At 30.4% G+C, this 21,007-nt stretch overlaps 3 protein-coding genes across 3 annotated transcripts; 2 read left to right on the top strand and 1 right to left on the bottom strand.

Annotated features, from left to right (window-relative positions):
* The first annotated feature begins 83 nt into the window (after positions 1-83).
* LOC103864447 (probable N-acetyltransferase HLS1-like) lies at positions 84-6,665 on the top strand. Its single transcript, XM_009142198.3, has 3 exons — positions 84-4,822; positions 5,245-5,405; positions 5,502-6,665. The coding sequence occupies exons 1-3, from the start codon at positions 4,508-4,510 to the stop codon at positions 6,373-6,375; spliced, it is 1,350 nt and encodes a 449-aa protein (XP_009140446.2). The 5' UTR covers positions 84-4,507; the 3' UTR covers positions 6,376-6,665.
* Positions 6,666-8,243: 1,578 nt separating this feature from the next.
* On the bottom strand, positions 8,244-13,194 carry LOC103864446 (BTB/POZ domain-containing protein NPY4). Its single transcript, XM_009142197.3, has 4 exons — positions 10,302-13,194; positions 10,158-10,227; positions 9,015-10,073; positions 8,244-8,720 (listed from the first exon to the last, which is right to left on the bottom strand). The coding sequence occupies exons 1-4, from the start codon at positions 10,361-10,363 to the stop codon at positions 8,472-8,474; spliced, it is 1,440 nt and encodes a 479-aa protein (XP_009140445.1). The 5' UTR covers positions 10,364-13,194; the 3' UTR covers positions 8,244-8,471.
* A 1,761-nt stretch (positions 13,195-14,955) lies between these two features.
* Positions 14,956-20,942, top strand: LOC103864444 (serine/threonine-protein kinase SRK2J). The gene is made up of 9 exons (XM_009142195.3): positions 14,956-17,607; positions 17,708-17,782; positions 18,053-18,154; positions 18,251-18,304; positions 19,114-19,206; positions 19,291-19,383; positions 19,984-20,088; positions 20,179-20,277; positions 20,542-20,942. The coding sequence occupies exons 1-9, from the start codon at positions 17,488-17,490 to the stop codon at positions 20,824-20,826; spliced, it is 1,026 nt and encodes a 341-aa protein (XP_009140443.1). The 5' UTR covers positions 14,956-17,487; the 3' UTR covers positions 20,827-20,942.
* The last annotated feature ends 65 nt before the right edge of the window (positions 20,943-21,007 follow it).

Here is a 21,007-nt window from a genome sequence, read left to right as displayed (position 1 = left end):
CTCTTGCTTTAAATCATATATTATATGATAAAAGTGATAATATAAAACATTAGTTTCAATGCTTTTATGATTAAAAGTAAAAATGGTAAATATAGTAATATTAATGATTAAGATTTAGGAGTGATATTTGAATAAATAAAAGAATTGAATAAATTATTGTTAGAGAAATATATGGTAACACATTGTTAGTCTAAGTTTAAGGTAAGACCAAAAAATAATGAATTAAATGAAAGAGTCCAAACAACTTTCAATAGGTAGATTTTTTAAGACTCCTTCCCTTTTAATAGTATTGATTTGCGTATTGAAATTAATGCATATATTAACATCGATATTCAGATTTTTCTGAAAAGATTAAATACGAAATGGGAATAACCTTTTAGCAAAGAAAAATGGAAATGGTAATAACCACACGATAACATCCAAAATCATACTTTTTTCAAAAAAAAAAAAAACATCCAAAATCATACAGTAAACAATATATAAGGATATTTTTGAACAAGAAAAAAAAAACAAGATATAAGGATATTAGGATATACGTAAACTGGTATCTTGCATATTTAAAAGGTGGAATCCTCATCCTACACACACACTATATCTATGATTAGACAATCCTTTCGGAAAAAGCTTGATCCCATGAACAGACGAATAAAATATAGTCAAATCCAAATTATTTATGTCGATAAGCTATTCAGCATCTATAAATCATATAAATTGACTAATTACTTATTTTAAATGTTGACGTTTTCACCGCTTCCTATTTTTTGTAGCACTCCGTAAATCACCAATTACGTTATCATATAATCTCCGATTTATTATATATGATGATAACCTACAACATATGTGATATAGATAAACAACTCTTCAGATAATGATTCTACTATGAAACTCTTTCAAAAACACCTGAATCGACGGATGGTCTAACAACCAACGGTTTTGCCTGCAGTACTCTGGAACATCCGATAAGCTTTACATCTTATAATATATAATAAATTGCATAGTTTTGAATTTGAACTCCAAACTTGGACGTAAATGTTTTTAAACCTGAACCATTAAATTACATTGCGTCTACTTGCTAATCTACTGAACATTTAGAAGAATTGGTTTAGAAAAAACGTAGGCTTTGAATGTTTCGTGAAAATCGTATTTGTTTTGACAAAACGCATCACATTTAATACTAATATATATATGATTGTGTTACTATTAGGACGGCATAATAGTTGTTCCACGGTTGTTTGACATGTTGCCATTTAAACTCTTAAAACTAACCATACAAGCATGGTTGTGTGGTAAAGCAGATTTATTAAGCATTCCGGATTTGAAACCTACTGTTTTAGATATATCTGTTTGTGTGGCCAAAAATATCTAATTTTCATTATATATAATTAGATTTGTCTAGTGCTGGTTAACAATCTTCAAAAAAATAATCAGTTAGTTCTCAGTTCACCAGATAGTCGTAATCATCTTAAAACTGTTAATGAAACAAGTTGGGGCCATGTCACACGCACTTTGGTAAGATATATTCATTATTCGATTTTATTTTGCTAATATTACACGTTCATCATTCTGATCCGATTTCAAGCGGTGAATATTACGAAGGAATTTTAAAATGATTAGTTGTGTGATTGAAGCAGCCTGACTTGAGTGACTTTAGCTTTTTAAAAGAGGAATTTTCAACTAATATTAAGTATAAATGTATAGTACATCAATTGTTTTATATTGCCAACTAAGAATGTCGTCGCCATACATATGACATATCTTTTCTTTTTTAATTCATGAAGTGTTGTTCTTGTCGGTTTCAAACTTTTAATATATGGAAATTCGACGAATTGCTGACTATATCGTTTTTACGCGTATATATCGACAATTATTCACGTATGAAATTTGTTTTTTCTAGTTTTTAATGTTTGAGTTGGTATGCTATATTAAAGCTTTTTCAGGATTTAAGAATTAATACTTAGATTTTAGATAGCAGAATATTGATAGGTTGTAAAGACTGCACCTTTTAAATATAAATTCTTATATAGGTGCGACAAGATAAATGCCGATTCGGCCGTTCAAATGTAATTAGTATAAATGCCCGAACTAGATCATATATATTAAAATTTGTTCATATAACTCGTGGTCTCAAATTAAATTGATAGTCAAATTCATTTATACATGAATTAGAAAACATAGTTCCTACTTGTTAATTTTAGAAGTGTCTTAACTCTATATGCACCCTAAAAGTGTTAAATATTTGTTGGGCGGTATAGTATGCTTTTTAAGATTAATAAAATTAATTTATCTGAGATAAATAAATTTTATTGAAGGAAAAAAAAAACAGAAATCGGGTTTTGGAACTACTTTAAACTTTGGTCTACTGAATTATAAATTTATTTATTAACATAATCAATATACAAACCTTAAACAGATACTTGCCTCGACACATTATTTGATTAACTTTAGAGTATCTCAGACCTATGAAAAGGTCAGAGTAATTCTCCAAGGGAGCTGCATCACACGGATAGATCCTCTCTCAAATAGACTGTAAGTAGATGCCTATATCTGTGTAGGTATCCAAGAAAAATGTGATTTAATTTTGTACATCAAGTAGATAGACTTTGAAACATGTTAGTGTTATAAGCATGTTTACTTTACCACTCGACCATAAGATCCTGGAAGACTCAATACATTTTTGCTCTGAAATTTCTTTGATTTCTTCAACTGATTCGCGTTCGTTCATAAGTAAGTTGTGTTCATGACTTTTAAGAGTTTACTTATCATTTTGACACTTCTATATATATGTAATGGTTAATAATAGTTATATAAATATTCTTTAAAAACTTTTTTGTTTAATATCAAATGAGTTTTCAGCTTTAATGAACATATTTTTTTTATATTTTTATTAATAATTTATTTTATTTTTGGTTATATTGTTATGAAATATAACAAATTAGGGGTCGGTATTTGGATACTCATTCGGGTTTGGTTGGGGTTTATTCGGATTTTGGATTTTCAATGTTAAAAATTGCAGCCCCATTAGAATAATTATAAATTTTGGTTCGGGTTCGGTTCAGATTTTTTACGGGTTCGGATAACCCGTTTAAATTATTTTAAAATTTTCAAAATTCATATATACTTTAAATTTCTCAAAATCCAAAAAATAATAATATACAACATATAAATTTGAGCAATGTATGCTGATACCTAAATTTAACATAAAAATTGATTTGACATGAACATTTGGACGGAGAATCAATATATATTTTAAGTATTTTTGGTGTTTTGAACATTGTTTAACTATTTTCGTTATTTACTTTTGAATATTGTATATATTTCCAAGTATTTTGGACAACTTCAAAATATCTTATACATTTTGGATTTTTTTGGATATTAACTCTAAAAGTAGCTAATATATTCAACTATATAAATCTGATTCGGATACCCGAAATATTTTGGTTCGGATCGGGTTCGGTTCCGGTTCTCTAGATACCAAAGTTTTGAACCCGTTCGGATATTTAACCAGTTTCAATTCTGTTTCGATACTACTTTTTCAGATCGGTTTCGGTTCAGTTCTTTGGATTCAGATTTTTTGCCCAGAGCTAAACCCTAGATCAAATGATCTTTTAGCTTTATTTTTAAAGCCTTAATCTACCTGTAATATCTTAAACATTTCTGACAGAGTATCTATATATTATAAACTGAGCTAAAGAGCAAATGATCACAATACTAATTGGTATACATTCATGAACTATCAGAGAGATGGGATAAAAGCGGAGCCGCCATTTCCACTTCTCACTCCCACTTTCCAAGCTCTTTTAAGGGTAAGTTCGATATCTATGCTCGTCTTAATCACCCATTAATATTCTCACATCAATAGATCAAAAAGCATAATTTCTTGACTACAAGTATTCTTATTCCATATAGATTGTTCCTTTATGCTATCAATAATAATTTTATAGGCTAGTGAACATTAGAAAAGACTGATTAATATAAGTTGAAAAATAAATTAAGAATAATCTCATCCCTCCATTATTCGAATCTTATGTAATAACTAACTACTAGTTTGATCATTTCAGTTTTGTGCGTGTAAATCTCACAATATAATTAATAATTCTTGATGCGTATATTTGTCTACTGCAAAATTGACTAAACGAATAATATATTCCAAGTTGAACCAAGAAAATCAATATATTCTAAGAAAAAAAAGAATATTGGAAATGACATATTTCACAGGGAATTACCCAATTAATATAAGGTCTTTTTAAACTCTCTCCAATAATAGTACTATTTGGTAGATTTCTAAACGGCCTGAACCTAAATATATATATATTAGACGTAAATAATAGCAAGTCATTTTCAAAAAGTTTTGAAAAACTCTCTTTTAAAAAAAAAAACTCCAAATTGGAAAGCTCCCGTATAGTTTCTGAAGCCAACAAAATAATAAAACTGTAGCTGCTATGTTCCTTGCTTATACTTCACGTCATACAATTTAATACTAGAAGATTATTAAATAAAATAAAATCCTATGTCCTCGGAAAATCTGCTGACTTTTTTAAAATTGCAACAGTCACCCCTTCCTCTATATAAAACCCTAGCTACTTCACACTTGTTTTCAGTTCTCTCTATCTATCTCTTTCCTCTGTGTTTAGAGTTTGTGATAAAGAAAAATATGACAACGGTTGTGGAGGTTAGAGAATACGACCCGAGTAAGGACTTAGCCACCGTGGAAGACGTTGAAAGGCGGTGCGAAGTTGGTCCGACCGGAAAACTCTCTCTCTTCACCGATCTCTTAGGTGACCCCATTTGCCGTGTCCGACATTCACCTTCTTACCTCATGCTGGTAATTTCTAGAACCCAATTCTTTTCCAAAACCAATTTTATCAAATTGAAGTTAATTCAATTTTTTTAAAAAAATATGAAGCTTGAATTAAAAGAGCGTTTTGAAGTTCTAGGTCATTTCTTAGTAATCATTAGTTAGAGAGAATTCTTTTTATTTTAAAATAATTATGAACCATATATATGAACTAACTCATGAACAAGTTGATTTTTTTCTTTTAGTGTTAGAGATAAAATATTAAAAAAAAAACCCCGTTTTTTCTAAGTTGCAGTTATTCGAGAGCTTACTGATTATGAAGCAAATATACAAAAATTAAATCTAAACCAAAAGGCTTTAGTGTTTGGTTTACTTTTTAGTGATTTGTTTTTTAATTAAAAATGAATAATAAAAATAAAATTCTTAGTAAAATTCGAAAATTCTTACAGGTGGCTGAGATTGCTACAGAGGATAAGAAAGAGTTAGTTGGAATGATTCGAGGATGTATCAAAACCGTTACATGTGGTAGCAAAACACTCGATGTTACTACCAAACCACTTTACACTAAACTCGCATACGTTTTGGGCCTCCGCGTTTCTCCTACTCACAGGTTCGTTTATAATTTCATTTATGCACGTAACTAACGCTAATTAATAATTAATTATAAGTAATTAATGTTAATCACGTCACATTTTTAATAACGCAGGAGGCTAGGAATAGGGTTTCAGCTCGTGAAGGAGATAGAGAAATGGTTTAATCAAAACGGTGCAGAATATTCCTACATTGCTACTGAAAACGACAATCACGCTTCCGTTAATCTTTTCACCGGAAAATGTGGTTACACTAAGTTTCGTACACCGTCCATTTTGGTTAACCCGGTTTACGCACACCGGGTCAACGTTTCTAATCAGGTTACGGTTTTCAGGCTTGAGCCGTCGGATGCTGAGTCACTATACCGGCTAAATTTTAGCACAACCGAGTTTTTTCCACAAGACATCGACTCAGTTCTTAACAACAAACTCTCGCTTGGAACATTCATTGCTGTTCCACGTGGCAGCTGCTACGGGTCCGGGTTCGGGTCATGGCCCGGTTCAGCTAAGTTTCTCGAGTATCCACCTGATTCTTGGGCGGTTTTAAGTGTGTGGAACTGTAAAGACTCGTTTAAGTTAGAAGTTCGTGGTGCATCGAGACTACGGCGCGTGTTGGCCAAAACAACGCGTTTGGTTGATAAAACGCTACCGTTTTTGAAAATTCCATCTATTCCAGCGATTTTTCAGCCATTTGGACTTCATTTTATGTATGGCATTGGTGGTGAAGGACCATGCGTGGAGAAAATGGTGAAAGCGTTGTGCGGCCACGCGCATAACCTGGCTAAAGAAGGAGGATGTGGTGTCATAGCGGCGGAAGTGGCCGTAGGAGAGCCAGTCCGGAGAGGGATACCACATTGGAAGGTGCTATCGTGTGATGAAGACTTGTGGTGTATTAAACGGCTTGGTGAAGATTACAGTGACGGCTCTGTTGGTGACTGGACTAAATCGCCACCTGGCAATTCCATTTTTGTTGACCCTAGAGAATTCTGATATTTCAAATTAGATTATGTTAGAAAACGAATATTTATCTTTCATGTCAGATTGGATGTCTTTTAACCTTTGGAATGAATGATGTAGTAAGATTCTTTCAAATATGTATCTTGTTTAAAAGAGATTCTAAGGTATACTTCTTTATGATAAATTGAAGGTAGTATTTTATAAGCAAAATCTTGGATGAAATATCCCTTGTTTGAAGGGAATTTGTATTTGTTAAAACAGCAATCTTAAATTCAAGTAATATTTTTTTTGTAAGATTGAAACAAGTAAAGATGAAAAGGAAAGGAAAAAAAAGATCTCCAACAATTTTAAAAATTAAAAAGCCATTTCAGATCTTCTCCGTACGTCTTACAAGAAGGGGTAGTATTACGTATGTCTCATACATATCATAGGCATAAAATTGATTATTAATTTTTGTAAGCAAGAACAATTTTAGTACATGCAGTTCTTGTTTATTTACCCTAAATCTCTTTATTTATTCTACTTACTTTTCCTATAAATCAACAAAACGAAGTTACTGGTAGTTTATGTCATTTAACTGAAAACAACATGCGCAGGGTGAGATTATGTATACAAATAATTTTTATATATTTTGTGTTTACATATTATGTATATAATTAAAATAGATAAAACACATAAATCAAAAAACATCTCTTATTTATTTGCAATAATTGTTTTGGTAAATATATCAAAACAGTCATTTTGTTTATTTTATATAGTATATAATTAAATTTTAATGATATTGGCATAAATATGTAGTATATTTTAGTATAAATATATATTATCGAGACTTATTACTTATATGATTTTATTTACATTTGTATATTTTTTGTAACAAAAACAATTTAAACCATAATCACAAATTTTTCAATGTGAAATTTTCGTAATAAAATTTTAAAATTAAAAATATTAAGGTCTCAATAATTTTCAATGAAAATTTTGAAATTAACATATTAACATATTTTTCTATGGTATATACTTTATTTAAAATATTCTAATATATATATATATATGTGTGTGCTTTTATATATAATATGAATATCAATTAAATGAGATTTCATATTCATACGATTTTATGATTATTTGTATCTTGTTATAACAAAAAATTTAAATCATTGATAACAAATTTTAAATGTGAAACTTATAACATCTTTAGTAATTTATAGTCATTTTAAGTAATTCAAAATATAACATATAAGAAAAAAATCTAAATTTTTATTATATGATTAATGTGATTGTTTAATTTCTTTTAAATATTATAAATTTTAACAAAAAAAGAAGGATGATACAAAAATTGTTATCAAAATTTTATTATTCATAATCATTAATTGTCATATATATGTTAATCATATTTGGTAATTCCACAAATTTTATTTAAGGAAATAATGGAGAATCTTCTTTTGTACACTATTAATTAATCTTATAGTTAGTTTAATAAAAAATATAATATATGTTTAGATGGACCAACCTATTTTTGTAAAAATTATAAGAATCATCCTAACAATGACACATGGCTACCAATAAGTGTTTGTAATGTTTCTCAATTAATATAAGGAATATAAGGGATGCCAAATAAAAAACAAAAAATATATATATATATATATATATATATATATATAAGGATGACAACATTTAATGCAAAGCTAATAAAACGTTTGGTTAACCAAAAACAAAACAAGAAAACTTTAATTTTTAATCTTCTTATCTCACATTGTTAGTCACATATTCAACACTTACATACTGAATATGATTGAAATTGTAACATCAGTTGTAAATCTTTGACAAAGATTCATCAACTGAGTGATAAAAATGGAGGTGGGAAATTGAAGCCGTGAGTTAGTATATCCACTCATGCTAGCTAATATTCAAACGAGATTTTAAACAAATTTGACAAACATCAGTTTAAATAGGGGCAGAAAACGGGCTTGAGGCTAGACACAAAGCTCATTACTATGACCCATTGCTACTTGGCCCATTTATAAAGATCAAGAAGCAAATGTTTTTAGTTCAAATGGAAACTAAATAAACTGTGTTACAAAAGCTGTTGATTCTAGTGGGAAACAAACGGTAGAGATTCATTAATGCTGAGATCAGTACTCTTTCACGTGGTCCCATTCATCATCCTCAGTGTTCAGAGTCGTTGTGGTGAGCTCAGGAGTGCTGTATCCTGTTGATGAACCATTGACTCTAATCTGTTCAAAAAACAGAACTTGTACAATTACCCGCATCGGCAAACGCTCATTCTGCACCGCATGTTCACATGCTTCAGCTGAAAGTTTTCTACAGTCCATTAACCCGCAAACTCTCTTCTTCTCGCTTTTGTCAATCCCTGGATGTTCCTGAAACGTTACAAAAATCAAAATGGCTCAATAGAATTAAGAACCATTATGAAAAAAACATAGGATTTTACCAAAGAGGAGTTGGATTTTTGGCGAAAACTCTTAGATTATCTAATAGGTATTTAATGAGTAGTAGGTTCAAGTCTTGTTTGAAGAGATTTTCTATCTAAAAGAAAGCGAATTTTAAATGGTTTGGGCCTGTAGGCCAGTATATCCCCTAAACTGAGACCCAAACCAGAGCCTCTTAGTTATTAAAAAAAAAAACGAAAACAGAGGATTTGCATCTTATGTTACCTTAAGAAACATGTCGATGGCGCGGTATAGCCCATCATGAGACTGTCTTGGGAAGCTAGAAACCGTTTCAGCGAGAGATAGGAAGTTCTGGAGAAGTAGATTAGGGTCTCTAGACTTCTCAGCTAAGTACCCGTCAACAAGCTTTGCAACAGATGCTTTTGGGTGACTTTTCGGATCACGGTCCATGAACTCCTTGACTAAGCTCTGCACCATATCTATATCAAACATTAAGATATCACTCACTGCTGTCTCTTCAAGCTGCTCACTGATCCGCTTCTTTAACCTCTCTTTCACGGTTTCTTCACATCCAAGAAAGACCGATGCTCGAAGCAGCTTACTCAAAAAACTAGAAGAAACGCTTCCTTTCTTGTCCGGGAGAAGCTCTATGATGGATTCAGTTAAACATTTGTCAATAACTCTCACTGAGCCTTTGCTAAAACCACCTATTCTTCTTCTTGCATAAGCATGTAAGGCTTCTCCGATGACTTCAACAGGCACTTTCCCTCTCGTCTCGATAGCTTCAATGGCTTGTTTATACAAATCGATATGAAGTTCACATAGATCTTCCACCCACCAGTCTCTGGGAACAGCTTTCTCATCAAGCTTCTTCTTCCTGTTGTAAGTGTAAGACCACTCGACTTTTGAGGTGTCTATGGAAGCCGTGTAAGCGATGGAGTCGAGACAACGCTTGACAAGCTTGAGGGTAAACTCATTAGTGTAGTTAGGAGAGAGATCCCTTGTGGTCGAGAAGACAATGATGGAATCTTTCCAGCTGCGGAAGATTGTCGAGTTCAAGAACACATCAATCTTGTAAACAAGATTGCTTTTCTCAAACGTTTCGTTCATCTCTAGGAACTCAGCTGCGCAACGAGCTGCAAACACGTTGTAAGCGTTTAAGGTCACCGTGATGCCGTAGCAGAACTTGACGCAAACCTCAAAAGCAACAGAGCCACCAGGAATCTCTGATATGTCAATCTCATCAACTTGGTTCTTCTTCTCTTCATTTCTTGATGTTGCTATGAGTTTCTGGAGATATCCACTTTTGGAAAGCAATGGAAACTGAAAAAAGATGAAAACTGTTCTTTTTATGGTATCTGCTTTTGTTTGTTTTTAATGTTTATAAGCTTGAGAGTTGTTCATTACCTTATGCAAATAAAACTTGATATTGCCGATGGTGACGATGAGCTCTGTTTCTAACTCAGTTGCTACATACCTAAGAGCAAGAAGCCATGCACTAAGTATCATCAAGAGAGAGAGAGAGAGAAGTGAGAATATGTTAATACATACCTAACATTGTCTCCTTTTGACTGAACCGTATCAGGTTTGGATCCAAGTTTCATAAACTTCATTTTTCTTCTCTCTTTGAGCACTTGTTGCGCGCAAGAGTTTGAAGATCTTTAGCCCAAAAGAGAAACAAAGCTAAAGAGATCTATGCTCAAACTTTATTCTCAAGAAAGCTTAAGGAGCTAGTTTTGGAAGAAAAGAGTCACTTTAAAAGAAATATTGTTTATGGAGATTTCACGTTGGAAACATACATACACATATATATAATATAGAAAAAATTTAGAGATTCGCAACAACAAGCCCACCAACTGAAGGCTCGAACATCCAGATACCACGCTTGTCTCTTTTCTTTTTTCTAAGTGCTGCACACATTCACAGACAGAGAACACACATGAAGCTCCTCTTTTTTGTTGCCCGTTGTGTAATGTTTTTCTTTTCGATTAAAATAACCTAAAGATTCTGACTACAAGGAAAGACACAAAAGAAAACGAATCCAAAGGTTTGCATCTTTGTAATTTTGATTTATGGGTGATGAATGCAAAAAGGTTGATTCTAAGCAATTCTCTCTGTAGCATCATAATTTATTGGTAACATTTAATCAAAGGACAAAACGAATCAAATCTTTTTGTATGTTTTCTATAAAGATGGTTTAGTGTATGCCTAACATCAGAGGTCAGAGATTGTTTCTCGATGACTCGATACACAATAGAGATAACATACTGGTAAGTTTCCCTATTTTAATGAGGGATCAAAGAATGCTTAAGGATTATGCAAGTGTAAGTGTGTAACCGAAAACCAACATGCAAGTGTTATTTGACTTATTGGTATTAGTGTTAGCTTATCTTTCATAATGGTGACGTTTAATGGACATAACTTTTATATTACTGTTTCGGTCTGGAATAGTAGCACATACTTTATCATTGCTATATACGGAAGTTTAGAGCATCTTTATCGCACAACTCCACATTAGGAGTTCTTCTTTGATTTTTTTTGGTCTGAAAAAAAAATTAAAAGACTAACCAATCGCGAGTCGCCACGTGTCTGTGGGGCCCACAAACATTGCAAGAATCGAAGAACACAACGTTTCTTATTTTGCATACGGAAGAGCCGAGTCTTATGCTTTTTGTGGAGATCCAGACTATAGATGTTTTTAAAAACTCCATTTTTTTATCAGCGATAAAGATGCTCTTAGTATGGATCCTCTCACCCTTTTCCCTATACAAGATGTATTGCATTGCTTACCATTTTATTTGGTGTGTGGTTGTACAGAAAAAAAACGCATTATGCAGACTAAGTGTGGTTAGTGTAGAATAAACCATATTTCCCTGCAATACATCGTAAACTTCATATTGTGAAAGACATTATACCTTGCCAAATTCAAAAAAATAACGGGTTTATATTAAAATGCTCATCAAACATTTTCGATCTTGGGCCAGCCTACAAATATTCATTTCGAGCCCAAATTGGGAGTATAGGCTGACACCCATTTGTAAATAGAACTTAGACAAATGGCTTGATTAACAGTATTACTTAGACAATAATCTGCGCATTCGCGGATTAAATTTTTTATAATAATATTTGTTTATTAAATTATTATAATATTTTATAACACTATAATATTTATCAATTATAAAATAACGAATACAAATGTTGGTCTCTTAAATGTATCATCGTTGTTGAAGAATTAACATATTACAACTCACTTTAATTATTTTTAAGATTTTATATGCACAAAAAAAAAAAAATTTTGCGGCTGACACAAATCACTAAAACCAGATAGGCAGCATCGATTGTAAAATGACGAAAGGGGAGATTAATTTTTCTGCTCTCGATTTATTTGCTATTGACTTTCCATAAGTTATTTCATTTTCTACCTCTACAAAATTAAGCTTTCATTCTCGTTTATATTTCACTGATATGAGTTTTCTTTGTTTTAAATTTCTTCTGATAATTCGGTGAATTACATAAGTACCAATTTTAAAAGATGGACATTTGTAAAAATTAGTTTCACTCCAAATACATATCTAAGAATCAAAATTTTGAAAACAAATCACTCGCAATAAGTGAAGACTCAAAATATAAATGTCTATCTAGTATATATTAAACTGTTATAGAATATAAGTGAAGACTCAAAATATAAATGTCTATCTAGTATGTATTCACCAGTTCAAAAATCATCTAATTTATAACAATAAAACAAATTACTTATTTTATTAACCACGCTTTTGAAGTTTAGTTACTTAAGAGTATACCTATAACAATATATGTAGTACTTTACAATTCATATGTAAACTATGTATAAATTAAGAACTGTTTGATTTATTAAATTACAAACTAGCAAACTTATAATAAATAGTTCAAAACTCTCACTTTTACAATTATAATAGCTAGATAGAGTATTAGAGAAAAAAAAATATTAAACGAATGATCAAATCTCTCATTTTTCGAACAAACTAAAAAATAGGTGATTGGATCATGTTTTATTACAAATCCTTTTATTACTTTATTTTGTATATAATTAACTTTAGTAATATTTACATAGAGATATATATATATATATATAGTATATTTATATTTATTATTGACACTTTCTACTCATATGATTTTATTAACATTTGTATATTTGATGTGACAAAAAATTAAATTGTTAATCACAAGACTTTTATTATGAGATTTTTCAATACAAATTTCAATATTAAAATATTAAGATCTCAATAAATTTTCACTGCAAATTTTGAAACTAACCTATTAATATATTTTATATAGTATATAATTTAATTTAAATGATATTAATGTATATATATAATATGAATATCTATTAATGAGACCTAATATTCATACGATTTATGATCATTTTATCTTGCTTGAACAAAAAAAGTCACAATTTTAGTAATTTCTAGCCGTTTTAAAAAATTCAAAATATAACATATAAAAAATATAAATTTTTAATATATCCCTAATGTGATTTTTTTTCTTTTAATAATGAAAATTAAATAAAAAAGACAGAGGATACAAAAAATTGTTATCAAATATGTATTATTCATAATCACTAATTGTCATATATATGTTAATTATATTAGATAATTCCGTAGCTTTTATTTAAGAAAAGAATTGATAATATTGTTTTGTACACTAATAATCATTTTGATAGTTAATTAATAAAAAAAATATATTGACAAACTTATTTTCTAAGAATTTTAAGAATCATCTTAGTGATGTCACGTAACTACGAAAACATGTTGTAATGCTCTAGGATTAATACATAATGGATAAATGCTCTTTATTATCCAATCAACAACTATTAGCAAAGCATTTAGAATAACATTTAGAAAATGAAAATGATTTCTAAATGCTCTTTGCCTAATGCTTTCATATTAACCTTTGGATAGGTATTTACATTAAAATATCTAAATTTTAAAAATAATTTAATATAATCATTTTATTTTATTACATCACAAAGTTATATTTATATCCAAAAATTAAATTTATATTTTAAAATTAAAAATAAATTTAAAACAAAAATAATTTTCCAAATTTAAAAGAATAATATTTCACATTGAAAATATAATTAAGTATATATCATTATATAATATTTATTAATTTCAATAAAAATAAAAAATATGTATATCATATTCTAATTTATAATATAGTTTTATATATCAGTTATTTACTTTTCTACTAATCACTTTATTAAATACATTTTTAGAGCATATTACTTCTTTAACATATTGTTTATATATTATACTGCTACTGCTTTGTCATCAACTCTACCATTAAAAACCCAAGACACAAAGCTAAAATTCTCCATATAATTTGGAAATATAAAAATTTTATAGTGGTGAAAGAATTGTTTTTCTTTTTATCATGGTAAATAAATAAAGTTCTATTTGCATTATTAAATTGATTGCAATATTAATTGATTTCATTTTTTCGTATAAGTAATTTCTGACTTTTTGGATATTTCTTTTGGTTATTTTGGATATTTTCAAGTGTTTAGGAAATTTTTGAATATTTTGAATATTTTAAATAATTTTGGATATTAAATATAAAATTAATCGATATATTTAAAAATATAATTGTGATTTGGATATTTTTCAGATATTTGAAATATTTTGGTTCGGTCCGATTTAGTTTTGATTCTTCAAATACCAAGATTTTTGATATGTTTGGATATTTTACCAGTTTTTATTCAGATTTGGTATATATTTTTGGGTCGGGTTCAGTCCGATTTTTTGAGTAATTATGTTAAAAAAAATTTATAATATAAAAATGACTATCAGCTTGTTTTATATAGTTTTCTTATATATATTTAAGTCATTGACAATTTAACATAATATAAGCTATGTTGCATTTTTGTTTTCAAAAGTAAAATTATGAGCCATAAGATGTTTGTTAGACCATCTCCAACCCACCCTTAATTCTATCTTTATATTTTCCCCTAAAATAGAAAAATTCTATTATAGAGGTGAAAATGCTCTAATGTATGCCTCTATAATAGAGTTTCTCTATTTATAGGGGAAAATATAGAGATATGTTATTTTCACCTCTAAATATAGAGGCAAAAAGTAACTTTTCTCTATATTTTTCTCTAAAATAGAGGAACTCTATTATAGAAACATACATTGGAACATTTTCACCTCTATAATAGAGATCTCTATTTTATAGGAAATTATAGAGGTGTACATTGGAGATGCTCTTAATTAGCCTTGATTTAACGAAGGAAGAATCAACGTCATGTGGAAGTCCATGAAAACACCAGCTTACAAAACACAGGCCAGTTAGGAAATGACAGCGTCAATGTAATGGGCCAATCGTGATAAGCTTTCGTGATAAAAGACAATCGTCGAAACATAGGCTGAGGTATAGCTTACGTGTCAGTTTTAGAAGTATCCACTGCGGAAATAGCTTTTTAAAAAAAGAATAGAAGAAAAATCAACTTTATGATTATAGAGATGTTTCTATGAGATACATGTACTAAATGATTCACCACCAAGTATTTAGTTAACTTCTTTGTGACCTCTATCCTTGTTTTTCCTTTTTTTTTTTCTTTTACACAAAGTCACAAACTTGTCTTATCAGACTTTGACGAGGATTTTGAACTAGTATATGCCAAGTTTCAAGATGACAAAATAGATAGACTTGGTGTGAAGTCAGCTTTGAATCCTTCAAATACCCAGCACCGGTGGATCAATTTATTTGGGCGTTTTCAAGTTGTAAGAATGGTTTATGAAGCATTAGTTAGACGGTTAATTCCAAGAAAAACTCAAAGTCGTCGACAAAAATTTTATTCGATAAAACAAAGGAAGTACATGACCCAAAAACACCAAAAAAGAATGTAGTGTTAATAACACACTCCTCTGTACTTACTTCACAATGTTTTGGTGTGAAAATACATATTAGATGTTTGAAGAAAATTCAAACAAACAAGTGAACTATCAGTAAATTTATCAAAGTTTTTGTAACATACTGGTTTGTGAGATATGAAAAGATCCGAGAGAATTGATTTGTATACTTATGGCACCAAAATGCATTTATCTTTTAGGGCACACATCTGTTTAGAACTCCAGAATTAAGCGTGTTTGAGCTGGAGTTACGGAAGAATCGATGAACTATCGGGAAATGATTCCCGATATCGTGCGAGTCAGGCCAAAGTACAAAGAAATATCATGTGGTGATTGCAGCGTCATTAAATAAATATTTCAAACCTTTAGAATATTAAAACATTGTCCGTCGGATGGGATGTGGTCTACAGACCGAGTGAACAGACGTGGATGACCTATTAACCGTGGACGGTAGGAGTGTTACAGTTTTATTCGCAAACAATTTTTTTCAATATATTGCAATCCTTTTTGCCAAACAACATCAAAGACAATGAGTGCATGTGCACCCATAATTTTTTTTTCAAAATTTTATATTTTGTATGTTAAAATGAGAGGAAAATTCTAGATAAAATATAAATTTCTTTTAATTGCACCTATTGATTCACTTTTTACACTGTGTACCCATAAGAAATTAAGTCTAGATTCGCCCCTGAATTTCTTTACTAGAAACTGATTATCTTATGCAAAAGTTTTTGCGTGGTCAATTTTTTCATAGATCATTCTAGTTGCATACCCAATGTCAAAACCTACCAATTTTACCTGAATGAGTTCCGACAACCAGTAATGAAAACTAACCAAAATCTACTCAACATAAATAAGGTTGTGCAAACAGCATGGTTCCATATAACTTATGTGGTGTCATTGTGGTACGTTCTAGATTAATGAAATTTTCTTTTGTCATGATCGAATTCCAAAATCTCATACACGACGATTTTGAGAAACTGGATTGTTGATATTAACAACAATTTAATACATAAACCGATTAAAACAGAAATAAACTCTACATAACAGAGAAAATGGTCATCTATTGGAATCGTCCACACTTGAATGAACAGAACAACAGATGCTTAACATCACAGGTCATGCTGATACACTACCATAAGTGTCGCTTGAAGAGACTACGTAAACATGTGGCGTAACTGTACCGAGTTGTCCCGCTTCAATGAGTATAAGAGGAAGATGAGATCTCGTCGTGGTGTTCCAGCTTGGAGAAGCTGATTTGAATTGGATCTGAAATCTCATCTCCCAACTTCTATCTTCGTGAGTTCGATTCAGAATCACGGTCTGATCATCACCCGGACGAGGATAGTCTTCTCCAAACGAATTTGACTCTGATTGCGTTGACGTGTCCTCTGAGTGATGTTGGTGATGATCGATAGACAGCTTCCGCAAGTTCCATGAGCGAGTTGTAGATTGTGACTTGGATATGCTCTTGTACCACAAGGCTCTTCCTCTAAAAGTAAAAACAAAACTAACAAAAATATATAAATGTGTACATAAAAGAAATTTAATTAGATAATTTCTAAACTTTCTCACCTAACCGAATGAAAAAGAGACAAGTCAATCAAACCAATTTAAGTTCTAAACCGGAATGTACTAAAATATACACATAAAAATGTCTATTGGTACCCTGAAAAGCTCTTTGGTCGAATAGTCGTCATATTTTGCTACGTGTAAACTTAATAACTTTTCTTCTCTTACTTTATATATCTCTCTAACATGTAAAGAGAAAGAAGTTTCACACAAAGAAAAGTTTGAAAAAAAAGAAGATATTAAAGGTTTTAGAGAAGTGAAAAAAAGTGGTGGCCATGGAGAAGTATGAGATGGTGAAGGATTTAGGATTTGGTAATTTCGGATTGGCTCGGCTTATGCGTAATAAAAAAACAAACGAGCTTGTGGCTGTCAAATTCATAGATAGAGGATACAAGGTTCTTCTTAATCTTCTTCTTTTGTACTTTTTCCGTTGATCTGTTGTTCGTGATATCGTAAATATTCATATTATTATAAAAAAATGATTTGTTGATGCAGATAGACGAGAACGTTGCAAGAGAAATCGTCAATCATGGATCTCTCAATCATCCCAACATTGTTCGGTTTAAAGAGGCAAGATAAATTTATATTCTTGTCCTTAACTCGAATCTCTTGGTTGACATATAGTTAACAAATATATATTATGTTTGACTCTTAATTCGAATTCTACCCAAACTCTCAATTCAAAAAAAAAAGAATTCTACCCAAACTCGAATCTTGGACGAACCGGTCCACTGATATATTCGATATGGCATATTGAACCCACAATTATTGAGAAGCTACAAAAACATATGGCATTTGGTGCTGATCAAACTTTGAACTTGGTGTGTGTTGATGACTTAGGTTGTCTTAACTCCGACACATCTTGGAATTGTAATGGAGTATGCAGCTGGAGGAGAACTGTTCGATCGGATATCAAGCGCAGGACGATTCAGCGAAGCTGAGGTTTTTCAGAAATGAAATTGTGTCAATAAATATACACGCTTTATATTTTTACCAAAAATGACTTCATAATTTTATAACCATTTGTTCTACTTGCAGGCCAGATATTTCTTTCAACAACTCATTTGCGGAGTGTATTACTTACATGCAATGGTAAATTTAATTTTAATACATACCATTAAATTGTATATAATATATTTGTGTTCAGAGGCGTGCTTCATGTGTTATCAAAAAGGCTTTTGCCTCAGGCCCCCAAAATATATAGACATTTTAGGGCCTCAAATTTTTAATAATCCTGTGTAGCATAGTGGTCTTATTAAACACACTATCTTGTCAACTGAAGTTCGAACCTCACAGTTGCTCTTCTTTTCTTTTATCAGAAAAAAATATTTTGTTTTATTGTTAATTTTTCGAAATCAGAAAGAAAGATCCCTTTCGTGATATCAAAATTTCTAAATAGAAAAAGAAAATAAATCTCAACTACTTTATACATGATCTATATATATATATTTTTTAAATTGTATATTTTATTTCTTACGCGTTATCCTACATGATCTATATGTATTTGGTTTCTTTTTATTTAATCATTACCATCTCTTCTTGTATTCGGATATATGTTTCTTCATGTATAGACCTTGTCATTAATTTATTTTTTTCTAGTGCTTTTTGCTTTTTTTTGTCTTTTGTTAAGTTAACATCTCATACTAATTTATACTATGGTAAGTTAATTGTTTATTATAGAGCTAATTATAAATAGTTCTTTTAAGTGATTAATTTTTCTTAATCTTTACTAATTTAAATCATACTACTGTTAATTTTTCTTTAACTATACATTATATTTTTATCAAAAAAAAAATTTGGTTTAAAGGTTCCATTTTTACTTTTGCCTCAAGCCCCGGTAGACCTTCGCACGGCACTGTTTGTGTTATGTGTTTTATTGATGAACCAAATTAATTTTGCAGCAAATATGCCACAGAGATCTGAAATTAGAAAATATTTTGCTTGATGGAAGTCCAGCACCCCGTCTAAAAATTTGTGATTTTGGCTACTCGAAGGTTATTGTTTTGATCATTCAAACTTTTCGGCTTTTATAACTTATAATTAATTTCCAAATATTTAATAATTTTGTTATCATGTAGTCTTCTATTCTGCATTCAAACCCTAAATCAACGGTGGGGACTCCGGCATATATAGCCCCGGAAGTTTTTGGTCGTTCGGAATACGACGGGAAGGTAATCAAATTATTTTCATAATTCCATATTTTTAGTAATAGTAGTGAAGATATTTACAGGTCTGAATTCCACTTTCAATAGTTATATTTTCATTGAAATTCCACTTTCGATAGTTATAAAACAATAAAAGATAGAAAAGAGTAGTAAACGACAAATTAAGCTTCATAATTTCCACTCACATGACAACTATTACTAATCTTATAGGATACTATTTGTTTTCTTGTCGCCATCATATAGGATAAATATACTATATAGTTTCGACTTTATCCCATATCTATTCAAATCATATGGCCATTCTCCAATAAATTTGGCAAACGTCACTATATTCATTATATATTCAACTTATCTGTTTTCGGAAATTACGTGCATAACTCTTGGTGGTGTGACCTTTAAATTCATTTAAATCCATTGCTAAGAGGACGCTTGTCTATCTCGGATAAACCAAGCAAAATTTATTATTATTTTTTTTGTTATTTAAATTCTGTAAAAGTCTTTTTTTCTGATTCTGTAAAAGTTTCGAAAAAGGTTTCTTTTGGGAATTGATAATATATTTGATTAAATTAAATCCGAGGTTGTTTGATATAATATTTCTACATACAGTCAGTTGATGTGTGGTCTTGTGGAGTGGCACTCTATGTTATGTTGGTAGGAGCTTACCCTTTCGAAGACCCTAAAGATCCCCGCAATTTCCGAAAAACTGTCCAGGTTTTTTTCTTTTTTAGATAACATTATATGAGATGACGCATTTTTTGATTCGTATAAACACTGTCTTATGTCATTTTGATGGAATTTCAGAAAATAATGGCTGTTAAGTACAAAATTCCAGGATATGTTCACATATCTGAAGATTGCAGGAACTTATTATCTCGTATATTTGTTGCTAATCCATCACATGTAAGTATACCTTTTTTTGTCAACAAGTAAAATATATATCAGATTGTTCTAACTAAACAAAAAAGATTGTGTTTTCATTTAAAAATTTTAGTTTATAAAACACCTATTTTACATGTATTTATAGTTATAAAACTGAAATATAAAAATAACATTTTCAAATAAATTTGAAAGTAAATGTAAACGTAAACAACAAATTAGTCTATATAAATTTAAACTCTTTATCAACTAATTGTTCTTTAAATTTTTGTTATTTGAACTGTTTAGAGAATTACGCTCAAAGGGATTAGGAGTCATGCATGGTTCCTTAAGAATTTGCCAAGAGAACTAAAGGAATCCGCCCAAGCAGTCTATTACCAAAGGAATGTTAATCTTACTAACCTTTCTCCTCAAAGAGTAGAGGAGATTATGAAGATACTTGGTGAGGCAAGCACCATTCCAGACCTTTCACGCCCACTCGAATCCCTTGAAGATGGTGAAAAAGATGATGTTGAAGAAGAAGAAGAATATTTGGATGCTAATGATGAAGAATGTGATGATGAGTATCCATAAACAAAAATATTACTAATATTGTCTAATACTTGTAATTTTATTTTTGAATTTCGGTTTTAAGTTACTAAGTTAAGAGAACATAAGAAACTAAAATAAAATATATTTTGAGTAACAAATCGATTATCTTGGGGAAAAATATAAGGAAGGTATGAAAAGAGTAAAAGTTCTAAAAAGAGTACAA

Source organism: Brassica rapa, chromosome A04, assembly GCF_000309985.2.
Source record: "Brassica rapa cultivar Chiifu-401-42 chromosome A04, CAAS_Brap_v3.01, whole genome shotgun sequence".
Classification (NCBI taxonomy): Eukaryota; Viridiplantae; Streptophyta; class Magnoliopsida; order Brassicales; family Brassicaceae; genus Brassica; species Brassica rapa.
This window is presented reverse-complemented; position numbering and strand designations above follow the sequence as displayed.